Here is a 17,243-nt window from a genome sequence, read left to right as displayed (position 1 = left end):
TTGCATTATATACAAACACATTTAACAGTAGTGAGTAAATTCACACATTTCAGAGTAGTAAATACATGGAATAGGTTCAGGAAATGTATTTAGGCCTTTCTTTTTAAATTAGTGTGTTACAACATTTTGACTGCTAGTTGAGTCAGATCAGGTTAATGTTCTTTCCATATACTCCTTGGTTATGAAGTGTCTATTTGCTTTCTATTTTATTTTCTTCTCAGAGACTACTACTTCTTTTGAGCTTGGTCAGAAGATACCAGCCACAAGATGTACACACATTTTTGTCCAGCTACTTACTCTATTAAAAATGCCTTTTTGCACCACCCAAATCCTAATTCATAAATTAGGAATTCTAAAATTTTCTCTACTATTTGATACAAACAAGGGGAAAAAGAATAAAATAAGGGGTAGATGACATAATAACATCTATCCGTCACTCCTCCTTGGTGCTTTTACCATTGCTGTGGTAAAGCCTTACCCTGTCCTGAGTTCCATGTATGAGTGAGGAACATTGGTACAGTTTTAAGTTTCAAATGGCAGCTTAGTGTAGAAGTCTATAAGGAGCTTTGCTTATGATGAGAATATGACTGCTTTAAATCAGTAGACTCCTCACCTCATATTTCTCAAAATTTTTATTGCATTAAGTACAATATAAATGCAGTGAGCTTCAAGAATTCTTTAATTCTTAAAGAATATGACATTTCTTCTACAAATAGCTACATCTGTTAAATGTTTCCATGTTTAGATGGCGTTGCTCACATATCTAACTATGTTGCCCATTCTGATCTTGAATGCAAATTAATTTTATTACTTTATTTATTTTCAGGTAGATATAAACCAGAACATGTTCAACTGTGTTGTAAATATGCTCTAGAGGTATCACTTATTGTGAAGTGAAGGAAAAATCTATTCATCATACCTTGCAAAACATTTGCTTAAGACACATTTCTCCTCTTTTTCAGATCTGGTTTGCATTTGTCAATGGCTTTTCTGGACAAATTCTTTTTGAAAGATGGTGTATAGGTCTTTACAATCTGGTAAGATGATTTATTTTCAACCATAATAGTGAAAATTTCTTGAGTAAACAAGCTTTAAGTGAGTCCTCACCTCTAAAGTTTTGCAATTTTTTTTTTAATACATCTATTAGATGTTTACAGCAATGCCTCCACTAACTCTTGGAATATTTGAAAGATCTTGTCGAAAAGAAAACATGCTGAAATATCCTGAGTTATACAAGACTTCCCAAAATGCACTGGATTTTAATACTAAGGTAAAATTTGGTTTAGATCAAACATAGTTAAAGCAGAAATTAATAAGAATTCAGTATAATTATTCTTTTCATTCTATGCTGCTCATAATTTAAAATGAGGATGGTTTTGTTAATACTATTTCCAGTTGTTCACTTGTCCATCAATGGTGATTATCATACTTACCCATTTGTAGCAAGTACAGAAATGGACAGCAAGCTTTTTTTTTTTTACAACCTTGTTGTTGTTTTTTTTCTCTGCTCGTAATAAAGCTGTCTTCTATCAGCTGAAGTGCTTTAGATCTCTCTGTCTCTGGGCTGTATGTATTGATGCTGTTATATGAAAACGGATTACTGAAGCCTGTGGAGAAGTGTTGAAGAGGATAATAAGAACTGTCATTAGATTAGTAGAGGGAGGGACTTTGTACTGTTCTTTGTCAATTTGGAATTGTGATTTTATGGTTTTATTTTGAGTTTTGAGAAGAAATACTTGGAGTCAGTTAAGAATGTGTCAGGATCAATCAAAAGGAATCCAAAGCTCGTTTTGGTGGGTAGTGGGCAGCATTCATCTTGGAAAGACTAGCACAAGATCTTGTAAAAGAATGTAGGGCTATTTTATACAGAAAATATATACAATTTCTAGAGATTTGTCCATAAATAATGTCTTAAAAACCTAATTACACTTGTTCCTGAGTCTGCAGTTTCATTAATACCATGATATTTGTAAAAGTTTCTTCTGATGTTACTTGACTTTTCTAAATAAAATCATCACATTTCAAGTAATGTCATTGTAAGCTGAACTTCAGGACAATTAATTTCAATCTGTAGTAGATATGCAGACCTGATTCAGCATACTTAGCCCTTGTATCTGTGCTTCTTGTACTGTAAAACTGCATTTAGATAGCATGCAGTTTAGAAACCTTATTTAGATAGAATTATTTATCTAAACTATTTTTGTTCACTGAAACATGAGATTTTTGTCCTTCACTTCATCTGTTCACCTACAAAAAAAAAAACCTGAGAGCTGTAAGGAAACTAGAGAATGTAGTTTCTTGTGTCACTCACTGCTCTACAAATACAGAACTTTTCATGGTCCATTAATACAGACATTTGTAATAATTTTAATAAATAATGTAAGTCAAGAGTTACAACGGTTGGGGGTTTCTGCTCTTAAATAAGCCTATAATACTTTTATTATTGCAAAGATGAATTGTTAACTTCATTGGAAATTCTGTGGCTGTTCCCATAGAACTCTTGCTATGAGTGTCTGCAAACTTCTCAGCTACAAAATTCCCACCTATAAGTTGAATAGTTGGTGTTAAAGATTTGGAAACATCACTGCCTTGAATGTTGATGCAGATGTTTGTTATGGTAAAAGGGATCAAAGGTTATGAGGTCATGACAAAGGTTAAAGGATTAGCATGTGACAATAAGAATTGGTCAAGAAAATGGAAAAGTAGAACTAATTTTTCTTGCACCCACCTGTGCTTTCTGTCAAATAAAAACTTCTGGTAATGACACAGCAACAAGGAGAGACAAAGGTTAATGAGTAGCACAAGTTCAAATGTGCAAAGTATTGGAGCATAAATTGGATCATACAACCTAGTGTAGTAGTATAATCTAACAAAAGATGCTGAGACATTGTGGGAAATGTGAGGCAGGCAACTTAATTTTAATTATTTGAAGACTTTAACACTCATAATACACATCAGTTTGTTGCAATAAAGGCTATGATAGTCAAAAGCATCGCTAATGAAAAAACACAGTTTGCATATTTTTAAGTCTTTTTATGTCTTCATACAACGTTTTTTGGAAAGAGTCAGAATCTTTGCAGAAGCCATATTTTACAAATGAACATAAGTTTGAAAGTAAGTTTTTCATTATTTAGCAAGTACACTAAAGCAATTTTGATATGATGAAGTGATGCACTTCAAGAATAGAGCATGTGGAGAGAAACCTACAGAAAATACTTTCATTTGTCTGGTTTACTTTAAGTTTTCTGATTATATTCCCTTATGTATGCATTTTAATTCCCTTCTGATTTGACATTAAAAGGAGGAGATAATACACACTTTTTTTTTCAAAACATAAAAATAAACAAATGACCCATGAAGTGCTAAGAGGCAGAAAGTGCCTGTCAGTTGTGTTACTTCACAGTGGTGGCCTGACAGAAACACATTTTGTGAATCTAACACACAAATAAAAAGAAAGGTCAGGGTTCACAGAGCTAGTTTATTGCAAATTGTTCTCATGGATTTTGTTTTCCCTTAGGTTTTCTGGGTTCATTGTTTAAATGGCCTCTTCCACTCATTCATTCTGTTTTGGTTTCCACTAAAAGCCCTCCAGCATGGTAAGTATTATGAAAAATAAAAATACAAATGTGAATGTACAGAATATCTGAATATCTTCTCTTTTTCCTCAGAAAGCTCTATAAATAGTAGCAAGTTGGTGTGATTAAATTTCAATATACCATTTGAAGAACTAGAATAGATGCAGCATATTTTTAATGCTTTATTTAAAATCTGTTTCAAGTTCATATACATAAAGCTACATAACCAGGTTTTATGTAAACTGGGGAAAATGGAGAAAAAGAGATTGCTATGGAATTATGCTACTTTTTTATCTAATGTGCTACCATATTAAATATCTGCAAGATCCTAAATCAGTCTTGTCCCTTACTGACACTGTGGTGTCTCTTACACATTGTAAGCTTTGAATGCTGATGTGTATTCCTTCTCTCCTGTTACTTCAGGGTTATACTAACCCACTAGTTTACATCTATATGAGCAGGCTTGTGACTGTGACAGATGAAACTGGGACATCTCGGACAGCTCAGTCCTGCCAGTCTTATAGTTTGACAGCTGTATATGCGCTCAAGCTGCAGAAGTAAACAGGACAGGAAGGAAAGCTGTGTGAATCCTGCAGCTTTTCTATAACATCAGTAATCTTCTCAGTTTCCCTGATAGAGCCAGGTTGTCTGCTCTGGCAGGTGATAGGAGTATTCTTATGGACACTTTTTGAACTGTTGTGACTAGAGGGTGAGACAGTCACAGCTTCTTGTGCCCAAAAACATTGAGTAAAACTTTTTTAAGAGTGTTCTAACCTTGGTGACTTCTGATGGGTAACAGGAAGTGGGTAGCAGTCTCCTTTCTCTGAAAGGCCAGTTACATCACACTGGGTGTGAATTCAGTGCAGTGGTTTGCTTTGGAGACTTTTAGACAGCCCAGGAGGAAAAAGGACCCAAAATATCAATGTATACTCTAAAACCACAACCTCAGAGATTTATGCATTACATGATGGAGAAGTGTTTTGTGAGTATATGTGGTGAAGTAGAATAGAGTTCATGTGTGAATGTCAAAGGTGAGATACTTGGACAAGCACATGGGAGGGCACTTTAGTGCAGGCCTCTTTGTCTCACAGCCCCTGGTCTAGAACTGACCTGCTGGCACATGGCCTCTGCAAGTCTGAACAAATTGCCTCCTGTCTTCCTTATTTTATTCCTGGAGAAATGCCAGATGAATACAGGGACTAGAACTAGGACCTGGGGATTGTGTACATGGTGGGCAGTATAACCAGTACCTGCTGTGAGTCCGACTGGTGCAGAGTTCTGCATATAGGGAAAATGAGCGCAAGATGGGAGCTACTGTTAGTTAAATCTCTGGCTGTGTATTTAAAGAGAAAAGGAAATTAATACTGCTAATTTCCTAAGGAGGAGCTGATGAATGGACATTTACCAGAGAGAGGAACTTTCAAGATTAGGTATACAGTCTTCATCTTCTCTTAGCAAAGAAGAGGCATGGGAGGATCCTGAGATGTGAGAGTAGGAATGGGAAGAATGGAGGATAGCTCAGCTTTGTGCTTTGTGCAGTGATGAGTTCCACTCTTCCAGTTGATGGGAACAGACTTAGGTGCCTGCCTATTTTATCATCATTATGCTATTTACTGCTGGGTTTATATGGTAAAGCAGCAGAGTGTATTATTTGAGTAGGTAAGTTGAGTTTCTAACACAATTCCTGAAATTGCTAGAAGTTTTTAAGCACTGAAAATCATAAAAGTAATAGATATCTACTGTTCAATATAGTTCAAGGTGAAATCTGTTCTCCCCCTATAGGACATCCTACCATCTTTTTTTGTATCAGAAATCAGATTTTTATATATTTATGTATTGCTGAAATACACAGTACTGTTATAGATTAGATATGGTTTAAGGCTTAATGGTGGATAAATAATGTTTTTTATTTTTATTTACATAAAAATGTTTTTTATTTTTATCTCTGCTTCCTTCCTCAGGTACTGTATTTAGCAATGGTAAAACTTCAGACTACCTGCTGCTGGGGAACACTGTATACACTGTAAGTTTTCCTACAGTTTTCTGGTGCTCTGTCAGCTGACTGTCTGTATTGGCATTATCTTTAACACTTTAATATATGCAGTTTTATTAATATTTATTATTCTCTATGTAGAACACTTGATTCATTGTGGTGCCTTAAGAATAAGAAATGGCACCTGAATGACTCTTTGAGAAGCTTTGAGATGTGTATTGCATTCTAATTCCAGTTTTTACAATTAAGTACTTTAATATTCAGAAGATACATTCAGATATCTGTAATTTACTGGAAAGTGTCTACTTTCCAGTAAGTTATCTTCTCCCTCTCTTAATTTATCATGGGAGCTTCAAAGGGAGAAAAAGCCACATGGAACCAAGATTTATGGGATGTCTTTTTGGGGACAATCAGACTGCCAGAATTACTTGATCCACACCTAACAGTAATCTTCTGATGCTCTCATAAATATTAGTCATTATTGTTGATTTTTTTCTTTTAATGTTTTATTTCCTAGAATAAATGAACACCAGTTTTTCACTTGTTAAAGATCACTGTTACCCATTAGATGAAGGTTTTCCAAGATCTCTTAGGAGCAAAATTAGACTTGCACTTCCTCTCCTCTGTTTTTCAACACTAGGAGTTTAATTAATTTTTCAACTTCCTGTAGTTGGCAGTACAAAAAATAAATTAACTCTTCCATTAAAATAAGGAAGTACAGTAGTACAAATTCATATTAAAATCAAATTCTCTAGAATTATATGGAAACATCATAATGGAAATGAAACAAAAGTAGTCTAGAAAACTTTGTAGTCCTTTGAGAATGTAGATACTGTCAACATCTGCTATGTATGAGAGAACATTTTGAATTGTGTTTTCTGGTCAGCTAACCAGAAAGGTTAAAGAGCATTAAAGGGCTGAGTAGCCACAGCCCATTCTGTGCATGTGCTACTGCTGTATCAGTTATAATAAAAAGTTTGTTCTGCCAGTACATACATGGCCCTTAAACTGGTTCCATCAAGGACATGGAAAAACTAGTTGTTCACACATTCTCTTAAAAGCACATGTTTTGTAAGCAGCAGTTGCACATGAACTTGCAATCTATCATGTGATGAACTGATCTCCATTAGGCATGGATGGAATATCCTGGATGTTTTCTGTGCAAGTCTTAATAAAATTAAGAAGCAAGGTTACAGTCATTGTCATAACTCAGTCCTGACAGAAGTAGTTCATCTGACACAGGACTCTCATAACACTGAGCAGCATTTAGAAGTCAGTCCTTTACCTGAATGGTTATTGCTTTCCCCAGTATTAGTAAATACTTCATAAGAATATCTCAGAATCGTTTTTCTAAGTGAAACAGTTTCTTCCTGGGAAGAGGTTCTCTGCACCAAGTTTTTACTCTATTTAATAAAAATATTTCACTGTTTACTATATTTAGAAGTTTCAATCTTCTTCAGTTCAGTGGAATTTTATTTATGAGTTATATGTATGTGAGAGTTGCAGCACCTAACCCACATTTTCTGCTAACATGTCCTTTTCCTTGATTGCTCTAAAAATATCACTTGTATTCACCGTCATTTTTTAGAGTGAGTTTGTGCCATACTCTTGTTAAAGCAAATTATTCAACATGCTGCTGCAATTGCAGCTGAAGTGCTTTCCTGAAGCCACCTCAGAATGTCATCCTACCCAGTCATTCTGCTCTGTTCTTCCTTTCAAAAGTGAAACTTTGCATCAGGAGAAAACAAGTTTATATATGCAGTACTATAAATTTACTGGTTTACACTAGGTCCTGTGGAACTCAGGGTTCAAAACATGTAGTCATTTAGACTGTCACCCACTAGCTGATGGATAAATCCTGAAATCCTATAGTAGTGCTATATATCTGAGTATCATCTGTTATGTCAGCTGACCCACAAGCATTGGAGCAACATTTTCTAACACTTTCAGAAATCAGTTCATGTCTTACACTTTTAATATAGTAACCTGGAGCTACTCATTACTGTTTGTCAAGCTGTATCCATAAATGCATAAAACAGAGGTCCAAGAGAAATTGTTCTGTAACTTTCTGCAAGCTGTTCTCAACTAGGACAGCTCCAATTTCACCATCTTAAGCAATTAATTGCTTGTTAGTAAACTGCAAAATGGCCAAGGATTTCCCAGTAAAATGTTATTTCACCATTAGAAGTCCAGACAACCTACTTTTTCATTTGTTTTCAGTTTATCCACTTCACCTCCTATTGAAAATCTAGGGAGGGATGTACAATTGATGTATATTCATGTATATTCACAGGAGTTCAAGGATGTCTGGAGCATGCATGAAGATATGAGAGACTTTCAAAATGCAAAAAAAAAAAATTATTTAAAATTTTAAAAAAAATCTCTATGTGAACTGTGTGTGCACTGACAGTTATCAGTAATTGTCTTGATATATCAAAATCATAAATCTAAGGTACTTCTCATTCTTCTCACTGCTTTTAATTTGTTGCAGTTTTTTTTAGAAATTCTACATTCATCAGTTGTGCAAAAATCAATATCAAATGGATTCAGGAATTAATATCATTTCCTTGGGTCCACAAAGAATATGCATGGATTTATATCATGTCCTGGAATTATTTCTTGAAACATAAATTTCAAATAGGAGTAGAGCACCATGAAAATAATTGTATTACCATGCTGAGAGGTCTTTCTTAATAAGCTCAGTGCTTTTTACACAATGCCTGTTTGATTCCTTGTTTCCTGGGTAAGGAAACAAGTGAGCTACTGTTGTTCAGCTCAAGAGGAGCCACTATAGCCCAACGTTTTGAGGAAGCCCCTGTGTGTAGGCTGGTAAATTTGTAATTTTAATTTGTAAGGATGGTATTTGTCACAGAGTGTATATCTCTTTTTAAGAGAACTGCAGTATGTGGTCATTCATACTAACGAAGTATCAATGAAGTGAATGAAACTTACTTATTTTTAATTTAGATTAAAGTAATCTTGAACAATTGCAAGATTTCATCTAGATGATGAGAGAAAGTAGTAGTGATGCTCTCCATCTCTACTGAACTGCACTTGAACCTTTCTGTGTAACCAAAATGCCATCAATGTCATCTCACTCTGTAAGAGCCAGATTTCAGAGTTCTAGGGGGGAAGGGAAAGGTTTAAGATTTCTAATACAAAACTGAGTTTTCCAAATAAAATGAGTGGACATTATTAGTGGAAGCTAATAATTCTTAGTGTTCTTACTGCTGGCTCATTACCACATTAAATCTTCTAGTGGCTTCTTATTGTGGTCGTTTCAAACACACACTTTTAACTTCGTATCTAAGCACACACACAGAAGCAGAGGGAAAAAAAGAGCTAACTGTGGTATAAGCAAACTTCATTACAGGGCTGCTTAAAGTCCTACCTTCTGGGAGAGTAGATTGTACTGAAGCTGAAGGGCTTTTCTGTAGCTTCTCCAGGTCCATAGAAATGGTTGCCATTTGCTTTGTGAACTTTGGTTCCGATCCTATTCCATGGCTAGGGACATTGACACATACTATTTTGCTGAAAATCATTGAGGAAATCACATTTAAATTTAGGAGACTGATTATCCTTTCACTTAGTTCATTTGTGCAAGTAAACATGATGTATGAAAGTCATTAAACTTTCTCTTCTCTTCTCTAGAAAGTTTAACCAAACTATTCTGTTTTGTTTGTTAAGTAATGTTCCCATATTAAATAAGAATCCTCTCTCTCTCTCTCTCAATAAAGTTTGTGGTTCTGACTGTTTGTTTGAAGGCTGGATTAGAGACCTCATACTGGACTTTGGTAAGCAAATGTCTTTTCCATATTCTCAAATGTTCTGTAAAGTACAATGGATGGATGAATAAGTCTTTTATTTTCCTCTTACTTACTGTATTACGCCCTTGCAGTTTGTCAGCTCTTGCCACAAAATCAAACCAATCTATGGTTTTTGTGTAGAAAGACAGAATATCCACATGCAAAAAATAATGTTTAATATTGGAAAAGGAGGATGTTGGTATAAGGCTTAAAGTAATCCTTAAACTAGAAATATCAGATTACTCTGGATTGATTGTAATTGAGCTTCAGTTGGCTTAAAATGCAGTAATACTGCTGCTAAAAGTATCATCCTGCTTTAAGAAATGGCTAACTGAAGTAGCAGAGTTAAATTAATACAATGGAAAATGTATGGAAAATTCATCATATACATTGGAAGTGCATTGTAAATACTACATAGCAAAGACTTTTTTCATTATATATCTGTGATGATTGTTCTTTTCTATTTTTTTTTTTAACAGTTCAGCCATATAGCTATCTGGGGCAGTATAGCACTTTGGGTGGTGTTCTTTGGAATCTACTCTTCTTTATGGCCAGTCATTCCTATGGCACCTGATATGTCAGGAGAGGTAAAGTACAGTTTAACTAAAACCTGAATGTGTGCAGAGAATATTGTTTCAGTCTTTAGCACAGGCCTAATCTTTACTGGATCCTTCTGTTAACAAGAGGTGCATAAGGGTGTTGCTTCAATGTGGTAGCCATGTTTATTTCAAATAGAATTTATTTTTACTCTTGTGGCAATGGAGCGCAGCTAACAGGCTGTGAGGTCCACTGAAGAAGAATAAACAGGTAAGCTGCTTTGCAGTTCTTTAGTGAGTTTCAACTTTCTCTAGACAGAAGTCTTGCCAAATTCAGAACTCAGAATTACAGTGCTTCTTTGGCTAGAGAATTTTTTGTATTGCGAGGCACACAAGTAGTGCATAAGTTAAGGCTGTTTTTTTATCTTAAATTTTACAGATTTCTAGGTATTTGAAACTAGAAAATGCCTGAAAAAAATTTGAGGTGCCATAATATTGTATGAGCAGCTGCTTGGAATGCATTATTGTATTGTCTCTTTAATCTTTTGACAGTAATTACTGGTTTCTTTTTCATCTACGATGCCATTTGTGTAAATCTGCTCTGAATATTGCAAGTAGGACTGAATCCCTAAATAATGTTTAGTTGCTCCCTGTGCTGATCTAATTAGGACTTAAGTTCCAAATTCTCAAAAGTATTCAGTTCCAGAAACATATCAAATTTAGTATTTATTTCCCAGACACTAATGTCTGCTTCTGAGCATTCTTGGTGGGAATTGGAGATTGAGCATACCTGGTTACTTCAGTAGGATCCTCTTCTAATGGTTCTCAAAGTGTACCATCTAAATGAAACCTTACATCACTAACAGGAAAGGACTGCCTTTAACTCCACCTCTGTGGTGTAATTCAGCAATTGAAAAATTCATGTAGGATATGGGAAATTTAGGTGCATATCTCTTCCTCACCTGGAGGTCATTTTTTTAACATCTCTTTTATCAACTCTAATCACTCTGAGATCTGAGTAACATGGATGAAACGATCCATTTGGCAACCTAGTTACCACTATTTATAGGGCTTCAGAGTACTCTTAACACAGCTGTCTACGACCCACACTGTGAGGAACATCACTGGAACACCTCTACTTCTGTGCATATAATTAGGCAATTCAGCTTAATTCGACATTTTCACAGACTGTGATACGAAAGTCATTTCAAGATGGCCAGATCTCTTCATATTTCATGAGGTATTTACTTTGTAGATTTTTTTGTTTGTTTGAGACTCTGCATTGTACAGAAAACTGTTCTGTGAAGCTGGAAAAAAATTCATTTTCAGTCTGTGATCCAGTAAATCACCAGGACACATTTCCTGTAGTTCATGTTTTGTCATACTGTGCCTTATACCCCCCTGAAAGGAGAAACCAATGCTGTGGTTCAATTGTTATGTTTCTATATCAGCATAGTCCTTTTGCAATAAATGCAATAATGAATAATTTTCTGCAATTCACGTGGCCTAGTAAGTGTAGCTACCATTCATGTGCCCATAAAGTTACTAGAGCCTATCTATTAATGTTTCCATACTTGCAATTTATGAAGCCTAGTTTTCTTTTTAATAGCACAAAAAAAAAAAAAATTACTTAAAATTATCAAGTTGATGAATTTCTAAGCTGATATGGCTGTCTTTTTCTTGAACAAATATAACTGTGATTTGTGTCTAAATTCTTTCATTGGCAAAGATAAAAAATAGACCAATCGTATTTCAAAGTAGTACAACTCTCGACCCTTTTGGGTTTGTTACAGTTGTGTACTCTGAGTTGTTATGCCTTTTTTTATTCACCCATCAGATTAATGACTTAGCTAAAATTATAACACTGAAATAAGAAGTATGACATCAAGATGAAAAACAAAACTTCAGTATCTGCAGAGCTTTTTAATTTATTGTGGTACTGCAGATCATGCAGATCATGCGCTGTAAAGCTCTCCAGAGCACCGTATGTTTCTGCTCTGTCTGACCCACGGGATTCATAAAACTACTGACGGAAATTGAGGCTAAGGAAAAAGCATGTATTTTATAGAATTTTAGATCATTTGATTCGGGTTTCCACTATCTTTGTGAAAAACAATAATATTTCTTGTTGGATTATTTAGCTGCACTGTTAAGGAAAGACGCGTTGCAATATCCTAGATTAACAACTATTGGACTGTATGATCTTACATGTCTTTTCCAACCTGAACAATTCTGTGACTCTATGGACAGTGCTGGTTTCTTAAACCTTGCTTCTCTCTGTATTACTTGATACAGAGATTGTGTTTTACAGACCTGTAAATCTTTACAAAGTAATAGTCAGTGATCTGTATCTGTCCTTCCCTCTATACTTATGTGAACCTCTTGTTTAGAGAAATGGTTTAGGGTACTTTTGTTGAGAATATTATTAGTTCAAAGAAGAACTCAATGATTTCTTGAAGATTTTTATAAGTGAATCAGAATTTATCCCATAAGAAAGACACGGAGTTGCTGGAGCAAGTTCAGAGAAGAGCAACCAAGCTGGTGAAAGGTCTGGAAAAAAGTCCTATGAGGAGAGGCCAAGGGAGTTGGGATTGGTTAGTTTGGAGAAGAGGAGGCTGAAGGAAGACCTTACTGTTCTCTACAACTATCTGAAAGGAGGTTGTAGTGAGGTGGTTGTTGGCCTGTTCCCTCAAGTAAAAATGATGGGTCTAGAGGAAATGGCCTAAAGTTGCACCAGGGGAGGTTTAGAGTAGGTATTAGGAAGAATTTCCTTACTGAAAGAGTAGTCAGGTGCTGGAGCAGGCTGCCTAGGGAGGTGGTGCAGTCACCACCCCTGAAGGTATTTAAAAACTGTGTAGCTGAGGCATTTCAGGACATGCTGTAATGGGATGGTGATTTTTTTTATATTTTTTCTGAGTTGACAGTTGAACATGGTGATCTCTTAGAAGTCTTTTCCAACCATGTGTGATTCTGTTTGTGTGTGAACACGTGTCCATTGTAGTCATCTATTGGCACTTGAAAGCCTAGGATTTAGCTACTATTTAATACTGATATATTTTAGCTTATTCAGTTCTTTAAATATAAAGTTTGCTTTACACTTTCACTTCATCAATACAAAATGTTTTTTTCATAAGGGACTTTTCATGTTCAATTCTCATTAGGTAGTTTCTATTTTGAGTCCTCAGAAATTCATAGTTTAATTATAGTTAGTCAAGTACTAGATATTTGCAAGCCAGAGTTTGCGGTTTTCCAGATACACTTTAAAGATTCTGTTCCATGTTCAATAGTTACATTCCCATTCTTGTTCTTTGACTGCAAAGGTACAAACAGAAACAGCAGAGCTGAGCTTCAAACTACCAAATTTACTTTTTCTGCTTATGATCTTGGTAGTGTTACCATTTTAATAGTCTTCCTTTTATTGGTTAGTCTTTTCACAGTATCAGCATTTAACAGAGCTATTACCCTCACCATATTATTACCAATCTCCTTCATAAACAAATGTTACACATTTTTTTCTGTTTAAAGTGTTAAGAATCAAAATCAGTACTATTGCAATTATTCATACAATGACACTGAAAAGATTAATACTATTCAGCTGCCATCTTTTTCCATAGCAACTTCCTTTTCTGATGAGTCAGGAATTGCTGCAGTGCCTTAAAAGTTCTAGTGAAACTCAAAGTTTCCTGTTTCACTCAGTGTAGTGCAGACCACCCCTATCCTGGTAACATACTGTGTATACCAACAAGAATCCACCCACTCTTCGGGACTTTACATCTCCTTTCTCAGATACTATTTCTCATGTCATCTTTGAATCAACTCAGATAGGTTCCCCTGTGAATCTTTTACTCCAAGGCAAAAGAGAAGAATGTCTCCTTTTCTTGCAGAATAGCTAATATTCAGTGATTACAAACATGATTAAAAGTAGTGTGATAAATCTCACCTTGGCAACTTTTTATTGCTTGTCTAATTTCAAATCCAGGTGGCTAATTATTTTTATAATTAAATTAATTTAATAATTTTTATAGTTTATATTTTTCAGTTAGCTAATTCAAGCTGTAGTGCAACCTGGTAAGCCAAACTTCTGATAAAAGAACCTGCTTCACTTCCTTATTCTTGGGGAAGCTTTTTTGTGTGTCATTCTCCTTTCCAGCTTTTGGAGTAAATTTGCAGGTATTAATATTTATTGTGAGGCCTTTTTCCTTTACTCTTTTTTTTTTTTTTTTTTTTTTGCTTTTTATCTTTGAAAGTACTTCCATTAGTTTCCACCTAAAGTCAATAGAGATAGCAACTGATAAACTGAAAATGGTTTTCATAAGTTTTCTGTAGCAAGAACTTTACTGATCTTTTCATCTTTCTTTAATTTCAGAAGGCTTTTCAAACTCTGGGCTACCTGTTTCATTAGGACATTTCATAGTGAAGAAAAAGGGAATATTTACTGTTCATTTTGGCATGTGATTTCCTAACAGTGCTTCTTCATCAGTACATTAAAAATATTTTGCAGCCAGGATTTCTAATCTGCCATTAAGCTGTGAAAGGAAGTAATTCTCAGCAATGTATTTTCTTTTTTAAAAAAAGATCTTATATAAAAATCTCTACAATGTGCTTTATAATTAGTGTTGATTCACTTTAGGAAGTCCTAATATTGAGCATGAGCTCCAGAGACGACAAATTATTTATCCTCCCTGCAGGACTTGTAAGTCCTACAATAAACTAGGCTTCCCAGCTCTCATTTTGGATTACTTCTGAATTCCCCTGGGAGCCACTTTTGTGGCAGATTCCATTTGGTTTCACAAGGCCTAAAGGGGGAAAACTTGGCATAGACCACAAATCTCTCACATTAGGAACAATTTGTAAACCTCGAACAGAGGCAGCCAGAGTCCGTCCCCAGAACAGGCTGCTCCTGTTAGTGCCATTGTCTGAAAAGGGTTGGTTTGCCATTTCCCAGATGACCTGCCTATGTGTAGAGAGATGTGAAAAGTTAGAGACAAAAATGTTTTCTACAGAGTGAGGGGGGAGCTTTCTTGTACAGAAAGGAAGGAAATACCTCTGTGGGATTTTATTTTTTCCCCTCTTCATCCAAAAAATACAAAGAGGCCCTCTGTCTTGAACACGAATGTCGGCTTTAAATCTTTTAGGTTTGGATTAACTCTGCAAAAGAAAAAAAATCTGACAGGCTTTCAAATATGACGCAGAAAACTTTTTTTTTTCCCCAATTCATGTTGTTCATTTGTAAAGCCAAAGGCTGGATGGACTGAATAGTAGGTGCCAGTTGTTCCCTCATTTATAGTTAGCATTACAATGGTCAGAATTAACATCCTAAGACCTACATTATCACTTTTGCTGTTTCACCAGCAAACATTTAATACAGGGTAGCTAACACAAGGACAGCTCTTGGCTATGTTCTTATAAATTAAAAGTTGTTTTTAATAAGAGGAACTAAGAGTCATAATTACTTCAACTTGTAGTTTTAATGCTTTCTTGGTTTTTGTGGAAATTTCCTCTAATTGCTATTTAATGATAAAAAGTGTTGCATAATGTAGTTGTGATAGACATTTTCTATTAGCTGCTGTTCTAGGAAATGAGTATTTCATCAAGTATGTCAAAAGTCATGTTTTGTTTATAAAGTGACTGTGCTAATATATTTTCTTCAGTGCCTGATGAAAAATTTTATTCTTTTTGTCAGTCCATTGTAAATGTGAGTTGTTTTTAACTTGTCACTGCTCAGTGTTTACACCTTTGTTGACAGCTGTTGGCAGAAATAATTAATAGAATCTCGGGGCAGTATCTATGTCCTTAAAGATAGCTGTGGAAAGTCTACCAAATTTTCAGTCCAAATAAATTCTAATGCTTTCAAAGAATCAAGGTCAGTAGGACTTTGGTTACAAAAAGAAGGCAAACAGAACTTTTTATCTCTATGAAAATTACTTTTTCTTTTTTTTTCTTTTTTTTTTCTTTTTTGAAAGTAGCTCACTTTTTTTTGCACATTAACATATATAGTATAATTCTAAAGTGTTTGTGTATATGCATTCAGAAGTTAGACTTTCTTTACTGTCAGATACCTGCATTTCTCTGCTAATTAATGTTACAAAAAATCGAGCGTGTTTATTTTAGTTACATACGGAGGTTTAACCTTTGAAAGGAATTCATCTCCAAGTAATGAGGCAAAGGATTTGAAAGAGTATCATTGTGTAGCAATGTTACATTCAGTCTCTGTGCAATGTAATTACATTAAGAAGGTATTTTTAATACCGGCTGCAAAACAATCTTTCAGTAATATGCTTCATTAAGTATTTATCATACTCCTTGCATCCACAATATTATTGATGTAGATACTTGGGCTTGCATTACAAGAATAGATTAAAGTCGTTATTTTACTTTAATATCCATAAATTATGATGTTTATTTTGGCTTCTGAGCGTATTCTAGGTTTTAGTGTATTTACAGACCAATTAAAGTTCTGAACAGAAGAAACTCCTATGATAGAAGGCAGTATGTGAAAAAGCAAGCACGGCTAAAATCAGTGATCTGCTTTGCACACACTGCACCGTGCAGTGTTAGAACTTTATTTAACAATATGATGAATACATCTGTAATTATGTAATTAATTGCTTTCTTAGTTCTCCTTTTTGAGCAGTTTGTTGAAGAGGAGTCTTTGACAGTGTAGGAACTGTGGTACAGTGTGTTCTGTTGAAGATTACTTCAACTGAGTTATATGGCAAAATGCTTGTAATGCTGTCCACTATCCATATCAAGGGTCATGACCCATTATATCCTGTTAGTGTTGATTGCAGATAAGAAATTATGCTCATAATGACAAAGAAGGGGTCGGGGATGGATTTTGACAAATCTGGTTTTAATGGAAATACCTACACTCCACATCGTGGGGTAGAGCAGGGTTGTAGCTCTCAAAGAGCTAAGCAGTGTGTTTTTTCTACCAGCTACTTAACATGAATTAGTGCTTCCTAAATAGGATTTCTGTAGCAATTCAGGGGATTTTAGAAGGAGTTAAACTTCTATTTCACATTGGGGAACCGAGAGTGGTTCATTTAAATTTGCTTTTGTTACCCTCAACCAAGTATTTTATATTTCTTAGGATTTCTTCCTTGTTCTTATCATTACATTATCACATTTTGTGCTTTTTTTTTTCCCTCCAGGCAGCTATGATGTTCAGCTCTGGAGTGTTTTGGATGGGACTTCTGTGTATTCCTATGGCAGCACTACTTTTTGATGTAGTATACAAAGTGTGAGTACAGAAATGCTGAGGTTTAAGGGAGAAAGTACTGACTTTTAAATGTGTGTTCTAATTACTAATATAAGAAAAAAATTAACAGCA

At 35.0% G+C, this 17,243-nt stretch overlaps 1 protein-coding gene across 3 annotated transcripts in view; it reads left to right on the top strand.

The window, feature by feature from the left end:
• ATP8A1 (ATPase phospholipid transporting 8A1) overlaps positions 1-17,243 on the top strand; it is a 97,479-nt gene that overhangs the window by 71,981 nt on the left and 8,255 nt on the right. For all 3 annotated transcript variants that reach the window (XM_030449745.1, XM_030449746.1, XM_030449747.1), the window contains 7 exons: positions 963-1,037; positions 1,148-1,270; positions 3,518-3,596; positions 5,537-5,598; positions 9,306-9,362; positions 9,854-9,961; positions 17,065-17,153. In XM_030449745.1, coding sequence (XP_030305605.1) covers positions 963-1,037; positions 1,148-1,270; positions 3,518-3,596; positions 5,537-5,598; positions 9,306-9,362; positions 9,854-9,961; positions 17,065-17,153 — 593 coding nt within the window. The remainder of the gene's footprint in view (positions 1-962; positions 1,038-1,147; positions 1,271-3,517; positions 3,597-5,536; positions 5,599-9,305; positions 9,363-9,853; positions 9,962-17,064; positions 17,154-17,243) is intronic.

This window comes from Calypte anna, chromosome 4A (assembly GCF_003957555.1).
Source record: "Calypte anna isolate BGI_N300 chromosome 4A, bCalAnn1_v1.p, whole genome shotgun sequence".
Taxonomy (NCBI): Eukaryota; Metazoa; Chordata; class Aves; order Apodiformes; family Trochilidae; genus Calypte; species Calypte anna.
This window is presented reverse-complemented; position numbering and strand designations above follow the sequence as displayed.